This window comes from Eretmochelys imbricata, chromosome 2, assembly GCF_965152235.1.
Source record: "Eretmochelys imbricata isolate rEreImb1 chromosome 2, rEreImb1.hap1, whole genome shotgun sequence".
Taxonomy (NCBI): Eukaryota; Metazoa; Chordata; order Testudines; family Cheloniidae; genus Eretmochelys; species Eretmochelys imbricata.
This window is the reverse complement of record NC_135573.1, coordinates 114,194,922-114,209,678: the sequence shown is the minus strand read 5'-3', so window position 1 is coordinate 114,209,678 and position 14,757 is coordinate 114,194,922. Positions and strand designations below refer to the sequence as shown.

The 14,757-nt window shown below is 44.2% G+C and overlaps 1 protein-coding gene across 3 annotated transcripts in view; it reads left to right on the top strand.

Moving 5' to 3' along the window:
* The window catches only part of GCNT2 (glucosaminyl (N-acetyl) transferase 2 (I blood group)), a 73,638-nt gene extending 59,455 nt beyond the window's left edge, over positions 1-14,183 (top strand). For all 3 annotated transcript variants that reach the window (XM_077810649.1, XM_077810648.1, XM_077810650.1), the window contains 2 exons: positions 8,476-8,568; positions 12,067-14,183. In XM_077810649.1, the coding sequence (XP_077666775.1) occupies positions 8,476-8,568; positions 12,067-12,257 (284 nt within the window). In that variant the 3' untranslated portion in view covers positions 12,258-14,183. The remainder of the gene's footprint in view (positions 1-8,475; positions 8,569-12,066) is intronic.
* The last annotated feature ends 574 nt before the right edge of the window (positions 14,184-14,757 follow it).

Sequence of the window (14,757 nt, the reverse complement as noted above, 5' to 3'; positions counted from 1 at the left end):
GGACTAAGTAGATTCCTTTTGGGAAAGTCTTGGGTTAGAGAATGCTTGGCCCAAGAAGCCTAAACCAGTGTTTCCCAAACTTGGGACGCCACTTGTGCAGGGAAAGCCCCTGGTGGGCCCGGCCGGTTTGTTTACCTGCCACGTCTGCAGGTTCGGCCGACTGTGGCTCCCACTGGCCTCAGTTTGCTGTGCCCGGCCAATGGGGGCTGTGGGAAGTGGCACGGGCCGAGGGATGTACTGGCCACCGCTTCCCGCAGCCCCCATTGGCCGGGCACAGCAAACCACGGCCAATGGGAGCCGCGGTCGGCCGAACCTGCGGACGTGGCAGGTAAATAAACCTGCTGTGCCCGCCAGGGGCTTTCCCTGTACAAGCGGCGGAACAAGTTTGGGAAACACTGGCCTAAACTAACGAACAAAAACTGAAGGGTAGATAGTTTCCAAGTGGAGTTGTTTTGGTGAACTCTCTTCCCCCACCCTATCTGACTAGGATTTCTTGCTAGCTAAGGAATTACTAATTGATTTTTTGTCCAAGAAGTGTTCCTATTGGTTACATTTTTATTTTGGTCCAGATTTTGTCTTGGAGTCACTGATAACATTGGACAGGGAGAGACTAGGCTGCTTAGGATCACGAATCCTGACTGACTCCACCAGAATCTTGCTCAAGTGGTCTCAGGGAATGCATGCCAGAGGGCGGAGCTCACTCAGCCTTAGTGCAGTGTGTGCTATCTCCATACAGCAGGCAACTCTGCTAGCCCATGGGAAAAGGCTGCAAAGCTATGCCCCTCCCTCCACCCTCATACACACACAGTCACCAGGCACCTACTTCGTCTCCTATTGCAGTTCCTGTTCTCCCTCCTCAAGTTATGGCTGGCCCTTTCACAGAGCAGGCGGCTTCTTCTGTGCTCTCCTCCATCTTTGTAAACAAAGACAGAACCAGCATTTTTTCCATCTTCTTTTATCTGCTGCAAGGCCAGCCCCCAAGGGGGTGTATTTCATAAATCCCGAGTGAGCTCTGGCTATTCTGCATGTCAGTCCCATATTTCTGTTTATAGCAGAGTGCCAGTGATTTTGCCGTTGTCCCATTCCACTTCTTTGATGTGCGGTTAAGAGTCATTACTGAACACTTTCCAGCCATCTGTAGTTAAAAGGAAGCATCTATACTTAAAATTAAAAAAAAAAAAAAAACAAAAAAAAAAACCAAACCAACATTTAACTTTCTGCCATCACATCCCTATAAAAATACTTAGTCCAATGGAATTTAAAGGCTTTCCGCCATTTCTTTTAAAGCTCCTTGTTACAGCTTACAAATGTTGGCAGGTATAGTTACGATCAGCTTTTAGTAATAGGATATGATTTCCTTTCCATTGGTCTCCGAGGGGAGGAAGTGCAACAGGAAACTGCAATTACTGACCCCCCACTTGCCTCCATCTGTGGCGTTGCTAAAGAACCATGTACGCAGGCTAGTGTCATAACAGCTGGCCAGACGATTTGACCACCATATAAAACCAGTGGCAATTTTAACATCTACATATCATGAGCTTTCAATTGGTGAATCATACATCCAACACATACAATTTATGATATAAGGATTGTTCAATATCCAAATGTTTGAAACCGTTTAAGAATACTTTTATCACTTGAGATTAATAAGTTAGCAGAAGTCACCCTCTTGAGTTTTTTTGTCTCGTTTCTTTGCATGGGTCCTTCAGCTCCAAACTAACGCTGCTGTGCTTTTATACATGCTCAAGCATCAGACCTGCTTCTGGCCTTGCTTGTAAAGGCCAAGTAACTGCACTGAGGTCAAGGGAATTAAAGAAGCGTAAAATGCAGAATGAGAAACAGTCCCACCATGTATATTTATTTTACAATTTACAGAGCCAACTCAGCCAGTCAAAAAGTTTAAACTTGATTTAATTGGCCCACCAATAAAGGAATTTTTCCAAAAAAGTTCCACAAGTTCTACAATTTCCCCCCCCCCCCCACATTTTTCAAATAGCTATAGAGCTGTTTGAATGCTAAGTTTTAGAGTTTTGATTTAAAAAGGGGGGCTAATAATTTTTTGACCAACTCTAAGTTTGCATTTGCTTGAATTATTGTATCTTTCTTCCTATAGTGTGTACTAATCTAGACCAGAGATTGGCCTGAGTCATGAAGGTTGGCTCTAGAGCTGTAGCTCTAGATTCATCTGAGGAGAGGAGACAGGACTTGGTTGTAATTAATATATAGGGCTTTCTTCACTGAGGCCACTGGACCCTTTGGGCTGTCAGGATGCTTAGCTCCATAACCAATCACAGCCTTTTCTGCTTAGTGTTACCACACTGGTCTCTAAAAGGACTATCCTGAACTAATCAGTCATGGGAAGGACTGCTAACCAAACTGCTGTAATAGAATCCAAACTTCCCCTCAGGCTTAGGGAGATTCAGAATCAGTGTTACAGTCTGGACCCATTTCTAGTATAAACTTTGCAAATCATTTGTTAAATCAAGCTTGCTGTGTAAGGAGATTTAAGCAACTAAGAAGTTTAGCTACATAAACAAAGCCAAAATGATTTAGTAGTTACAGCCAAAAATGGAGAGTATGGAGCCTGTGGGCCAGATACTCAGCTAGTGTAAATCATTTGGAGTAGCTGAGAATCTGGTCCCTTGGTTCAATTCCTGGCTTGTCTTCGTGACCTGGAAGAAATCACTTATCTTGCTTGTGCCTCACTTTCCCCATCTGCAGGAAGAAGGATAACAATCTAAAGTGCTTTAAAATCATAAATGCTCCATTTGATCATGTCTTTTTATTAGAGCTATCAAGCGATTAAAAAAATTAATCGCAATTAATCATGCGATTAATCACATTGTTAAAGAATAGAAAACCATTTATTTAAATATTTTTGGATGTTTTCTACATTTTCAAATATATTGATTTCAGTTACAACACAGAATAAAGTGTACAGTGCTCACTTTATATTTATTTTTGATTACAAGTATTTACCCTGTAAAAACCAAAGAAATAGTATTTTTCAGTTTTCCTAATACAAATACTGTAGTGCTTCTCGTTATCATGAAAGTTGAATTTACAAATGTAGAATTATGTACAAAAACCCCTGCATTCAAAAATAAAACAATGTAAATTTTTAGAGCCTGCAGGTCCACTCAGTACTACTTCTTATTCAGCCAATCGCTCGGACAAACAAGTTTGTTTACATTTACGGAGATAATGCGGACCATTTCTTGTTTACAATGCCACCTGAAACTGAGAACAGTTGTTCGCATGGCACTGTTGTAGCTGGTGTCTCAAGATATTTACGTGCTAGATACACTAAAGATTCATATGTCCCTTCATGCTTCAACTACCATTCCAGTGGACACGCGTCCATGCTGATGAGTTCATCTCAATAACAATCCAAAGCAGTGCAAACCAATGCATGTTCACTTTCATCATCTGAGTCAGATCCCACACGCAAAAGGTTGATTTTCTTTTTTGGTGGTTTGTGTTCTGTAGTTTCCGCATCGGAGTTTTGCTCTTTTAAGACTTCTGAAAGCATGCTCTATCCCTCATCCCTCTCAGATTTTGGAAGGCACTTTAGATTCTTAAATCTTGGGATGGTTAGAAATCTCACATTGGTACCTTCTTTGCGTTTTGTGAAATCTACAGTGAAAGTGTTCTTAAAATGAACATGTGCTGGGTCATCATCCGAGACGGCTAGAACATGAAATATATGGCGGAATGTGGGTAAAACAGAGCAGGGGACATTGAACTCCTTGGGGGAGAATTGTGTCACAAAATTTAAATTAACGTGTTGCTTGTTTTAAAACAAGCATCATCAGCATGGAAGCGTGTCCTCAGCATGAAGGGGCATATGAATTTTTAGCGTATCTGGCACATAAATACCTTGCAATGCCTGCTACAAAATTGCGATGCAAATGCCTGTTCTCGCTTTCTGGTGACTTGTAAATAAGAAGAGGGCAGCACTATCTCCTGTAAATGTAAACACACTTGTTTCTCTTAGCGATTGGCTGAACAAGAAGTAGGACTGAGTGGACTTGTAGGCTCTGAAGTTTGATATTATTCTATTTTTGACAATAGTTATGTTAAAAAAAATCTACATTTTTAAGTTGCACTTTCATGACAAAGATTGCACTACAGTACTTGCATGAGGTGAATTGAAAAATACTATTTCTTTTGTTTATCATTTTTAGTGAAAATATTGTAATTAAAATCAGAGTATTTTTATTACAACACAGAACACAATGTATATGAAAATGTAGAAAAGCATCCAAAATATTTAATAAATTTCAATTGGTATTCTATTGTTTAACAGTGCAATTAAAACTGCGATTAATCATGATTTTTTTTTAACCGCAGTTAATTTTTTTTAGTTAATTGTCTGAGTTAACTGTGATTAATTGACAGCCCTACTTTTTATCCTTGCTTTCACCTTCACTCTGAGGTGAGATCAGTTTGTCTATTCATGTGCCTCTCAGCAGACATGTTGGTACTCCGCAAATAGTAAAGAGTGTTGTCTAATGGTTAGAGCAGGGGATTGAATTGGGGCACAACTATTTGTAATCCTGGTTCTGCCATTGAGTCACTTTGTATAACTGACATGCTTAAGATCACACTTATAGAATGTATGTAAACCTGCCACAAAACTCAATTGCAGAGCACTTAGACATCCTTGGATGAAAGATGCTGCTTAAGTATAAGTCTATGCAGCAGAGGTAACCCAGGCATCAACTTTAACTCCTCTACCATCCACACACAGAAACGTCCAACCCAGTTTTGGAGGTGCTTTAAGCCCGACCCAGACGGGGGTGTGGGTTAGAGGCTAGGTTCTACTTTAACTATGCCCGGAATGCACCCAGTTGCTCAAGTGCTGATGGTCCTCCAATGCCTCCTCCCCCAAAGAACAGAAAAGTTCTTCATGAATTGATGAGGAAAGAATCCTAGAGCGTTCAGCACAGCACTTGGTGCCTGCGAAAGGTTTCCACTCACTTTTCTATTGCTCCCTGCTGTCAGAGCATGGTTTTTTATCTCTTGTATCCCATTGACAAATTCTTTGGCCCTGTGATGGCATATCTCTGGCTACGCCTTCCATGGCCCAGCCCTCCAGCCACGTCACCTCATTCCAGTTCTGTTCCCTTTCAAGGTAACCAAAGTCCAACTACATTCCCCAGCGACAGCACTGCCTCCCGGGCCTTTCTTAGAGGCAATTTTTCCTAGCAGGTTTCCCCACTGCTTCCCCTCCCCAGGGACTCTGGGAGCTTCTTTGGGGACCTCCCTACTTCTTACAAGCCCTAACTCAGGGCCTCCCACAGGAACCTGCCCTGCTATCTGTGGTTCTCTCAAGGCTGCCTTCACAGAGAGAGGGAGGGAACTCTCCTTGCTCCTCACTCAGTGCTCTCCCTTTTCTGTGTAGTTTGCCCTGAACCCTTCAGAGCTGGGATCGCTAATTGTAATTGAGTCAACAGATCAGGATTAACTGCACCATGACAGTGCAATTTATTTTCCTAGCTGAAGAAGATTGTACATCAGGTGGTAAACAGACTATTGCAGAATAAAGGAAGTAGATAAATCTGTTTGGGTGCCAGACAACAAATCAGGCCTCATATATATTTGAAGAGACAAAATCTGGAGTTTGTCCAGGGTCATGCATGAACCTTGTGTTTATGCCATTGATTCTTTGCTATTTCAGTCACGTTCTGAGAACAGGACTATTTTAAGGGATGCTTTTTAATATCTTGTTGAAACAACCTATTCAATATCAAATGGATCATCTAATTGGAGTAAGAGTCTGATGCACGGGAATGCAGATAAGAAATTCAACTATGATTTCCTGGCCTCAGTCACATGACCTAGGTCTCAGGTTCAGAGGAAAATACCCCCTCACATGGCAGTGGTTAGTATCCACTCTCTGTAGTGGTCACTGTTGTGTTTATTACTTTTATCACATATGTGCCAGCAGCACTTTTCATTCATTCTTTTCATTTCTTTCAAATGAGTAGGACATCAGGAAGAAGTGTTGGATATAAAGTATTTGGTAAACTGCAGAGCAGTGCCTATATTAATATGTATCTGAATATAATGGGTAAGGCTGCATGTCTGTCACAGAGGTCACGGATTCTGTGACTTCCATGACTTCTGTAGTGACTGGTGCTGGGCCAGAAGAAGCAGTTTGGGTGTATGGGAGGGGGCTCCCCAGCATGTCCCTGCAGTTCTTAGGTGGAGAGGCTAGGGCAGAGTTGGGCAAACTATGGCCTGCTGGCCACATCCGGCCCATGGGACCATCCTGCCTGGCCCTTGAGCACCCGGCCGAGGAGGCGAGCCCCTGGCCTTTTCCACACTGTCCCCCTACCCCACAGCGCGCCATGCTGCCAGTGCAGGAGGGGGCTGCACTGCGGGGGCAGGGAAGAGCAGGAAGGGAGGCTCACCTGCAGCCTCAGGGGAGCAGGTGGGAGGTGTGGGTGGTGGGAGCACAGTGAATGTGGACAGAGGACTCAGGAGGAGCACCGGGTGGCTGCGCAGCTGGCTGGAGAGAAGTGGTGCTTTGAAGGGGAAACCACCGCTTCTCTCTGGCTGCCCCTGCTCCTCCCGTGTCCTCCTCCCATATTTGCAGGGCCACATTCTGAAAGGGGCTTTAGAGGGGGGATTGGATAGGGAGTGGGGTCCTGGGGGGCCTGTCAGTGGGCGGGGGTGTGGATAGAGGTCAGGGCAGTCAGGAAGCAGGCGGCATTGGGACAGGGGACCCCAGGAGGGGGCGGTCAGGGGGCAAGAAGTGGGGGGGTTGGATGGGTTGGGGGTTGATAGGGTTAGGGGAGGCACAGCCTTCCTTACCTGGCCCTCCATACAGTTTTGGAACCCCGACGTGGCCCTCAGGCCAAAAAGTTTGCCTGGGCTGCAGTTCCTGGCCAATGGGAGCTGCAGAGCTGGTGCTTGTGGGAGCAGCATGCGGAGCTCTCTTGGCTGCCTCTTCCCCTAGGAGCTGCAGGGACATGTGGAAACAGATAGGGAGCTTGTGAGCCCCACCAACCCATTCCCACCCCAGCAGGGGCCCATGCCACCACCCCAGTGCCGGCGGAGGTCTTGGGCCATGTGCTGCCACCCACCCCCTTTCCTCCCAGCACCAGTGGGGGTCTTGGACCACTCCCCAGAGCATCTGCAGCCCCCCCAGCCCAAGTTTTGGGTAGGGGTATATAGTAAAAGTCATGGACAGGTCACAGGCTGTGAATTATTTGTTTACTGCCTGTGACCTGTCCATGACTTTTACTAAAAATACCCATGACTAAAACGTAGCCTTAATAATGGGTCTTCATTGTTAACAGTCAGTCAAGAAGAATTAAGACTCTTGCTTGGACATGTAACATGAACACATCGCTTATCCTCTCTGGGCCAAATTCAGGTGCCATATAAGCAAATGCTCTTCAATTGCCTTAATGGTAGTTCACCCATTTGTACTCAGTCTGAGTTGATCCACTATCCCCCAGTACCCAATCTGCAAAATGGGGATAAACAGCTTTATCCCCATCTCACAGGGAGGTAGTGAGGATTAATTAGGTACCATCTGAACTACATTTTGAAGATATAGTGTTATGCAAGCACTATTATCCGTTATTGCTATGTCTTGTGGGTTATACCTTTCTTGCACCCTCTTGGGGAGAAGATGGGCACAGTTCTTGTCTTGGGCAGGGCTGACGGGGGGAGGGGGGATCTCCCTGTATTACAGCATTACGGTGGAATTGGCCCAGAGTTTGGAGCACAGCTCACTGATTTGGGGTCTCCCGCCCTTACAGGGGCAGGAGGTGAAAAAAGGACAAAACAAGTCAGGATATTCCCACAATGCCCAAGAGGCAGAGTCCACAGCTTTTAGAAAGCAAAAGGTTTAAATAAAATAAATAAATAAATAAATAAAGAGAGAGAGAGAACACCAAACCCTCTCCTTGCTGGGAGGACCTGGGTGATCAGGGCTCTCAAGCAGTTTCCCGAGTCACCATCCTGTTCTTGTTAGGCTCTGAGTTCCAGGCGTACTCATTCAGAGTGCCACCTCAAACTGACCTGGAAGCCTCCCTTTCCCGGCTTGCCGGGTTGGTGGGGATTATGCCCAGACAAGCTATTTAACCCCTTCATGACTCATGTAGTGAGCTGCCCTACAACACCTTGGAAGGATTCCATTTCTTTTGGTGTGACCATTCAAGGGTGGAGGGTTGTACACAAATACATGATTGTGCCTTGTTGAAAGGGCTTGTAACCAGGAGATCTGGGAAGGTAGGTTTGTTTTTAAAGAGTTTTGTTTCAGGAGTATGAAGTGAAATCGCTGAAGTACCCATGGATCTCAACCTAATTCTGTTCAGTGCTGACAAGATATACAAGTCACGAAGAGCTCCCAGAGGAGAGTGATGCTGTGCAGTGACAAAAAAAAACAAAACAAAACAAAAAAACACAAAACCCTAAACTAAACTCTCTCCCCCTCCCCATCTTATCAATTTCTAGATGTCCCTGGTTCCATGCCAAATGCATCCTGGGAAGGTAACCTGAGAGCTATCAAGTGGAGTGATAATGAAAGCTCTCATGGAGGTTGTCATGGTAATGTGTATATTCTTTACTTTTCCTATTCTTGCATTGAAATCCAAGAACTGGAACTGGATGGGAAATGGTTTTTCTGTCCCGCAAACATTTGAGATGTCAGAAGCTTCATTGTTCCTCCTCAGCATGAAGCTGACACTTTTTGGAAGTTAAACCAAAACGGCAGCAAGAGAGACCAGCACCCCAGAATAGCCCAGTGATTATAGCACTCACCTGGGATGTGGGAAACCTCAGTTCAGATGCTGCTCTGCCATTCTCCCACACCCCAGGTGGGTGCACTGACCAGCAGGACATTGCAGAATAGCCAGTGGGTCTCACGGTTTTTCCTATTGGAGCTTATAAAGATTCAATGGAGCAGGGACTTGACCTGGGTCTCCCACAGCTCATGGGAGTTCCAAAACCACTGAGCTGTTCTGCAGTTTGGGGGGGGAACGGGGGGGGTTCTCTCCCTCCCTCCGTCACCAGAAATTCCCTCCTGTACCCAAGAAACATTTCCCAATGAAAAGAACAGGCATACTTGTGGCACCTTAGGGGCTAACAAATTTGAGAGTAAGCTTTCATGAGCTACAGCTCACTTCATCGGATGCATGCCGTGGAAAATACAGTGGGGAGATTTGTATACACAGAGAACACGAAACAATGGGTGTTACCATACACACTGTAACGAGAGTGATCAGGGAAGGTGAGCTATTACCAGCAGGAGAGAAACAAAAAACATTTTGTAGTGATAATCAAGGTGGGCCATTTCCAGCAGTTGACAAGAACGTCTGAGGAACAGTGGGGGGTAGGAAATAAACCTGGGGAAATAGTTTTACTTTGTGTAATGACCCATCCACTCCCAGTCTTTATTCAAGCCTAATTTAATGGTGTCCAGTTTGCAAATTAATTCCAGTTCAGCAGTTTCTCATTGGAGTCTGTTTTTGAAGATTTTTTGTTGTAATATTGCCACTTTTAGGTCTGTAATCGAGTGACCAGACTGAAGTGTTCTTCGACTGGTTTTTGAATGTTCTAATCCTTGACGTCTGATGTGTCCATTTATTTTTACGTAGAGACTGTCTGGTTTGGCCAGCGTACATGGCAGAGGGGCATTGCTGGCACATGATGGCATATATCACATTGGTAGATGTGCAGGTGAATGAGCCTCTGACAGTGTGGCTGATGTGATTAGGCCCTCTGATGGGTCTCCCCACTGTATTTTCCACTGCATGCATCTGGTGAAGTGAGCTGTAGCTCACGAAAGCTTATGCTCAAATAAATTGGTTAGTCTCTAAGGTGCCACAAGTCCTCCTTTTCTTTTTGCAAATACAGACTAACACGGCTGCTACTCTGAAACCTTCATTGGGAAATTGACATGTTCCTATGGTGAAAAGTTTTGGGTTTTGACAGATTAACAGTTTGACAAAACAAGTGTCATCAGAAAATTCCCAGCCAGCTTTGTTGATAGCTGCTCAGTTACAAAATTCTTCTCAGGAATTTAGCCCTATCTTTTTTTCCTCCAGTTAAAATAATCCCAATTTCTAATTTGTGGCCAATCCATACATAGTTTCACGGGCAGGTGAGATGTTCAAGGAGCCTCCCCCTTCTTAGCTGTTGTGCAGTTGTAGCCAGCACTGCAGTCTGTGCTGGAGTCTGAGCTCTTGGTTAACAATAGTAGCCACTTCAAAATGGGGGAGGAGGAAGCAAGGCCATGTCGTCCCCCTCCAGCAGAGGCCCTTATGGGGTGTAGCAGGGACTGCATTTCTCCATACATCTGGTAACTCTAGGAGGGACTATATCTGAGTGGTTACTAGGGTGGCTCCAAACCACCTCAACATACAGCAGTGCCTAAGCACAATCAAGCACTAAAAAGGGATGGATGGTTAAACCACTAGACTAGGATTCATAAGACCTGGGCCCCAACCCTGACTCTGCCACAGACTTCCTGTGTGAATTTGGGCAAGTCACTTAATCTCCATGCTTCAGGTTTTCTCCCTTGTAAAATAGGGATCATCATTAACTAATTTATAGGCATAATGAGACTCACTAAACTCAAGTATTTGTAAGCAATCTGAAGTTGGAAAGTGCTATAGAAGTGCAAAATGCTAGTTATTACTGTAGAATCCCAACATACATATACATTTGCTGTAATCCTGCATTTGCACTTCAGACTAGGTGAGACAGGGATCATGATTTATGGTAGAGCAAGGAGACTGCAGAGTCCTAGGATTCTATCCATGGCTGAGTCACAAGGAGTATCTACTATGGAAGGTTTAACTTCTAGCTTGAATAGATGTACCCACAGTAAGACCGATCAAGTTAATATGATGAAAATAGAAGTGAAGGTATGGCAGTATGAGCAGCAGGACAGGCTACCTGCCTCGAATACAGTCCCATTGCGACCATACCGTACACATTTGGGCAGCTAGCCCCTTGCACTGCTACGGCTACACTTCTGTTTTTAGTACCCAAGCTTGATCAAATCATCCCTTCCAGAAACTGCATAGATGGATCTATAGACTTACTACGTATCTGAGTGATTCACTTGCCTTCCATATGAATCAGTGCCATGCACAACAAAAAAAGACTAAAATGAAATCCTTCTTACAACAAATGCTGCTTCTGAGCTGAGCTTCCAGGCTCTTACATAGCTGAGCTAAGGAACATTAGTTTTGTGCCAGTGTAACTCCACTTACATCAATGGAATTACACCAGTTTAAAACTGGAGTAACTCAGTGGAAAACCTGAGTCCTAGAATCATAGAAAGTTAGAGATGGGGTGTGGGGAGGGAACCTTACTGAATCATCTGGCCCTTCTGAGTGAAATTGCTCTTTCCCATGTATCTGTAGTGATTTGTTTGGGCTAATTTTAAATGTCTCAAGTGATGACGTTTTCCTTCTTATAGACAGGGTGAAAGTAACATTAAGCACTTACCGGTACAGGGGCCGGCTCCAGCCCCTAGAAGGGGCAGGGCGTCAGCATCCCCCAGCCAGCCCATCCATGCTGCCTGGCCCGCGCCGCCCAGGGCTCAAGCGGTGATTTAAAGGGTCCAGGCCGCAGTAGCCAGAGCCCCGGGACCTTTTAAATCGTGGCCCCAGGGCAGCTGTTCTTTTTGCCCCCCTTGTCGGCAGCCCATGGGGGGGGAGGGGCAAAAGGGGCAACGACATTAAAGCACTGTCGTGGCGGCACTAAGCAGGGTCCTTTGCTGCAGCAGCACTTTAACATCAGCTGAGTATGGGCCGGTCCTGGTGGCCACTTTTTACCGGTACACCATACTGGCCGGTACTGGCTTACTTTCACCCCTGTTTATAGATGACATTGTTTAGAAGTTTTGCTTGATGGTCACCCTATATTAGCTATTTCTTAACTTCATGGCACCACTCATAGTTGTTCCCCATTGTATTTCCCCTATTCACTTTTGGGGAAATTCTAGATCTATCATAAAGATGATTTTGACTCATCTCTTTTCCACAGAACACCCTATGTACTTGATGTTGCTCTTGTCATCTTTTTCCTTTGCAGGCCATTACGTCAGAGGCATTTGTATATATGGAACAGGTGACCTAAAGTGGCTACTTAAGTCTTCAAGCATGTTTGCTAACAAGTTTGAACTCAAAACATACCCACTCACTGTAGAATGCTTGGAACTGAGTCTTCGAGAGAGAGCGCTGAACCAGAGTGAGACACAGGTGAAGCCAAGTTGGTACTTTTAAATTAACAACTCAGAATGGAAATAAAATTCCAACTGCAATGGCTCTGGAAGAATAACCTCCCCAGAAAGACTTCTCTTTCGGGACTTCAGTACGGGTAGTTTGTGATGTCTTGAGTGGAAGGTTTGAGTGCAGATCATACAATACTGGAGAGACCAAAAAGGAGGCTGAGGAAATGGTTCTGTTGGCTTTGCTGTATATGCACTTTTGGCGTGTGTGGCTGGACAGTGTCAGTGCTGACTTGAGCCTGGCAATAATATATATTTAAATAAATATCATGTATCCCTAAAATTTCATGCAGCAACATAAAATCCAGAGCATATTAATGAGGAAGAGTTATCCTTTTTTGAAGGAAGCAACCACCATCAACAAGATCTTAAAGATAAATCCAGGTGCACAGTTTGACTTCATGCATACAGAAACCAGAGTCACTGACAAAAAATACCCTACATGCATTTGGCACAGGGAATAGCATTTGGCATTTTTGACTCCCTAAATGGGCAGCAAGGGGCAAGTGGGAAGCAGAAGGAATGTTTCCAGATCTGCTTGGTCCCTTCCAAAGCATTCTGGGAATTGGGGGAAGACAACTGGGAGTTAGACATTTTCATACTTATAACTCCGAGCTTTTGAGAATAACTCAGTCATTCCATCTTATACTGTGAAACATGCTAATAGTCTGAGTTTTAGTTTCCTAGACTGTATATACTTAGCACAGAAAATACCTGTTAGTTATACTGTATTAAGATTCACACCCCCCACGCCAGCCACTAGATATGTAAGCAGGACTGACATTCCAGCCACACACGCAAGGCCTGATGCAAAGCTCCCTGAAGACAACTGAAAGTCTCAATAGACCAGCCAGGACATTGCTTGGTACGCAGCAAACAGACCAACAAAAAACCCAATCCCGCACCTAGAACTTTCAAAAGTATTTTAAGTCTCCCAAACATGATGGATGGTACGTGTAGTTTTCACCCTAATGTTCCCCACTCTGAGGAACCCCCTATTTTTCTGGAAAAGTCAAAGGAAAACAAAGCAAAAAAACCACAAAATAATAACTACAGTTGTGGGCACCTCTTTCTTTGTTGTGGAAGATTGTATATTCTGGGCACATAGTACTAATAGAAGGAGTTTCAGACTGTGCCATCACAAAGGCATTCAAATAGACTATTTTCAGGGCAGAAACTTGGACTGAATTCCTGTTCAACTTTGCTAATGGAAGGAGTTTCCTGACAGCAAAGCTGGCACAGCAATCGGCTGTGGAAACTACAGAGAGAGTAGGAAGACAGACAGATGGGGCAGAAGAATTAGTTTTTCCAAAAGCGACTGGTAATTTGGAGGGGGCCTTCGCTTTTGGCTGCCCAATTTGAGACTCTTTAAAAGGTGCCTGACTTTTCAGAAGACAGGGGCTCAGCTCTTTCCAGCAGTGATATCTCAAGTTGGGCACCCAGAAATGGACACACACAAAGCTCAAAGTCACTTTTGAAAATGTAGGCCAAGATTTAAAGAAGGGAAGGGATCCTGACAACCTGATAAGAATAATGGAAGTACCACAATGTGCAAAGAGGGCAGGAGGTAGAAATGGACTGTCCCAGACTGAGAACCAGAGGCAAATAAGGGATAATAAAAACCAACAAGAGCAGAAGCAGCAAGTTCAGCAATTTAAGAGACCAACAACAGGATATTTTGCACTGAATTCTCTAAAAATGAGCAGTACCAAGTGGATCCAGTCTTGAAAGCTCTCACACTTTCCCATTTGAGTAACGTGATAGCAGAATTCTTAACACTTAGAAACTCACAAAGCACAGCTGTCTGTTCAGAGTTAATACTGGTGGCCTAAGTACTGACACAATTCAACTCCTATTAATGTCTCTTCCTTGAATGATAGTCAATGTTATATTTTCATGGAAATAAATTATTTTGGTTTCATCATGTGACTATGTGTGGATTTGTTTTGGGCCTGTGGCACCAGGTGGTAGCCATTGTATCATTTTAAGGAAGATTATTAAATATAAATACAACTTGCAGCTAAATGAGAGACAACAGAATTAAGCGGGGAGGGGAGAACAACACCGCATATGAATTGCATTGAGCTGCAATGAATTGCATATGAATTGCATTAGAGTTGCATTTGAGCACCTCTGGAAGTTATTTATCACCACCTTTCATTCTCCATTGATATCTTATATCACAGCTAGTCATACCAGGTTAGTCAGCTACCCTGTTACATCAGTCTGCAAATCTATTTGAGAATGGGGTTAAAACTGTGGATTGAACTCCCCTTTGTTTTTCTCCTGTAGACATTTACACCTGTGCAAAGTGGGTTAAATACACACCTATTTTGATTTGGTAACATTTTGTACACACTACACATGTGCAAGTCACGATACAAGATGCTAAGCAACGAAGAATCAGGCCTGGTATCTCTGGGCCTCTCAATGCTTTAAGATTTGTGACTAGAGAAAATAAGGGGAAAAACTACTTTCCTGGTGCTGTCTATAGT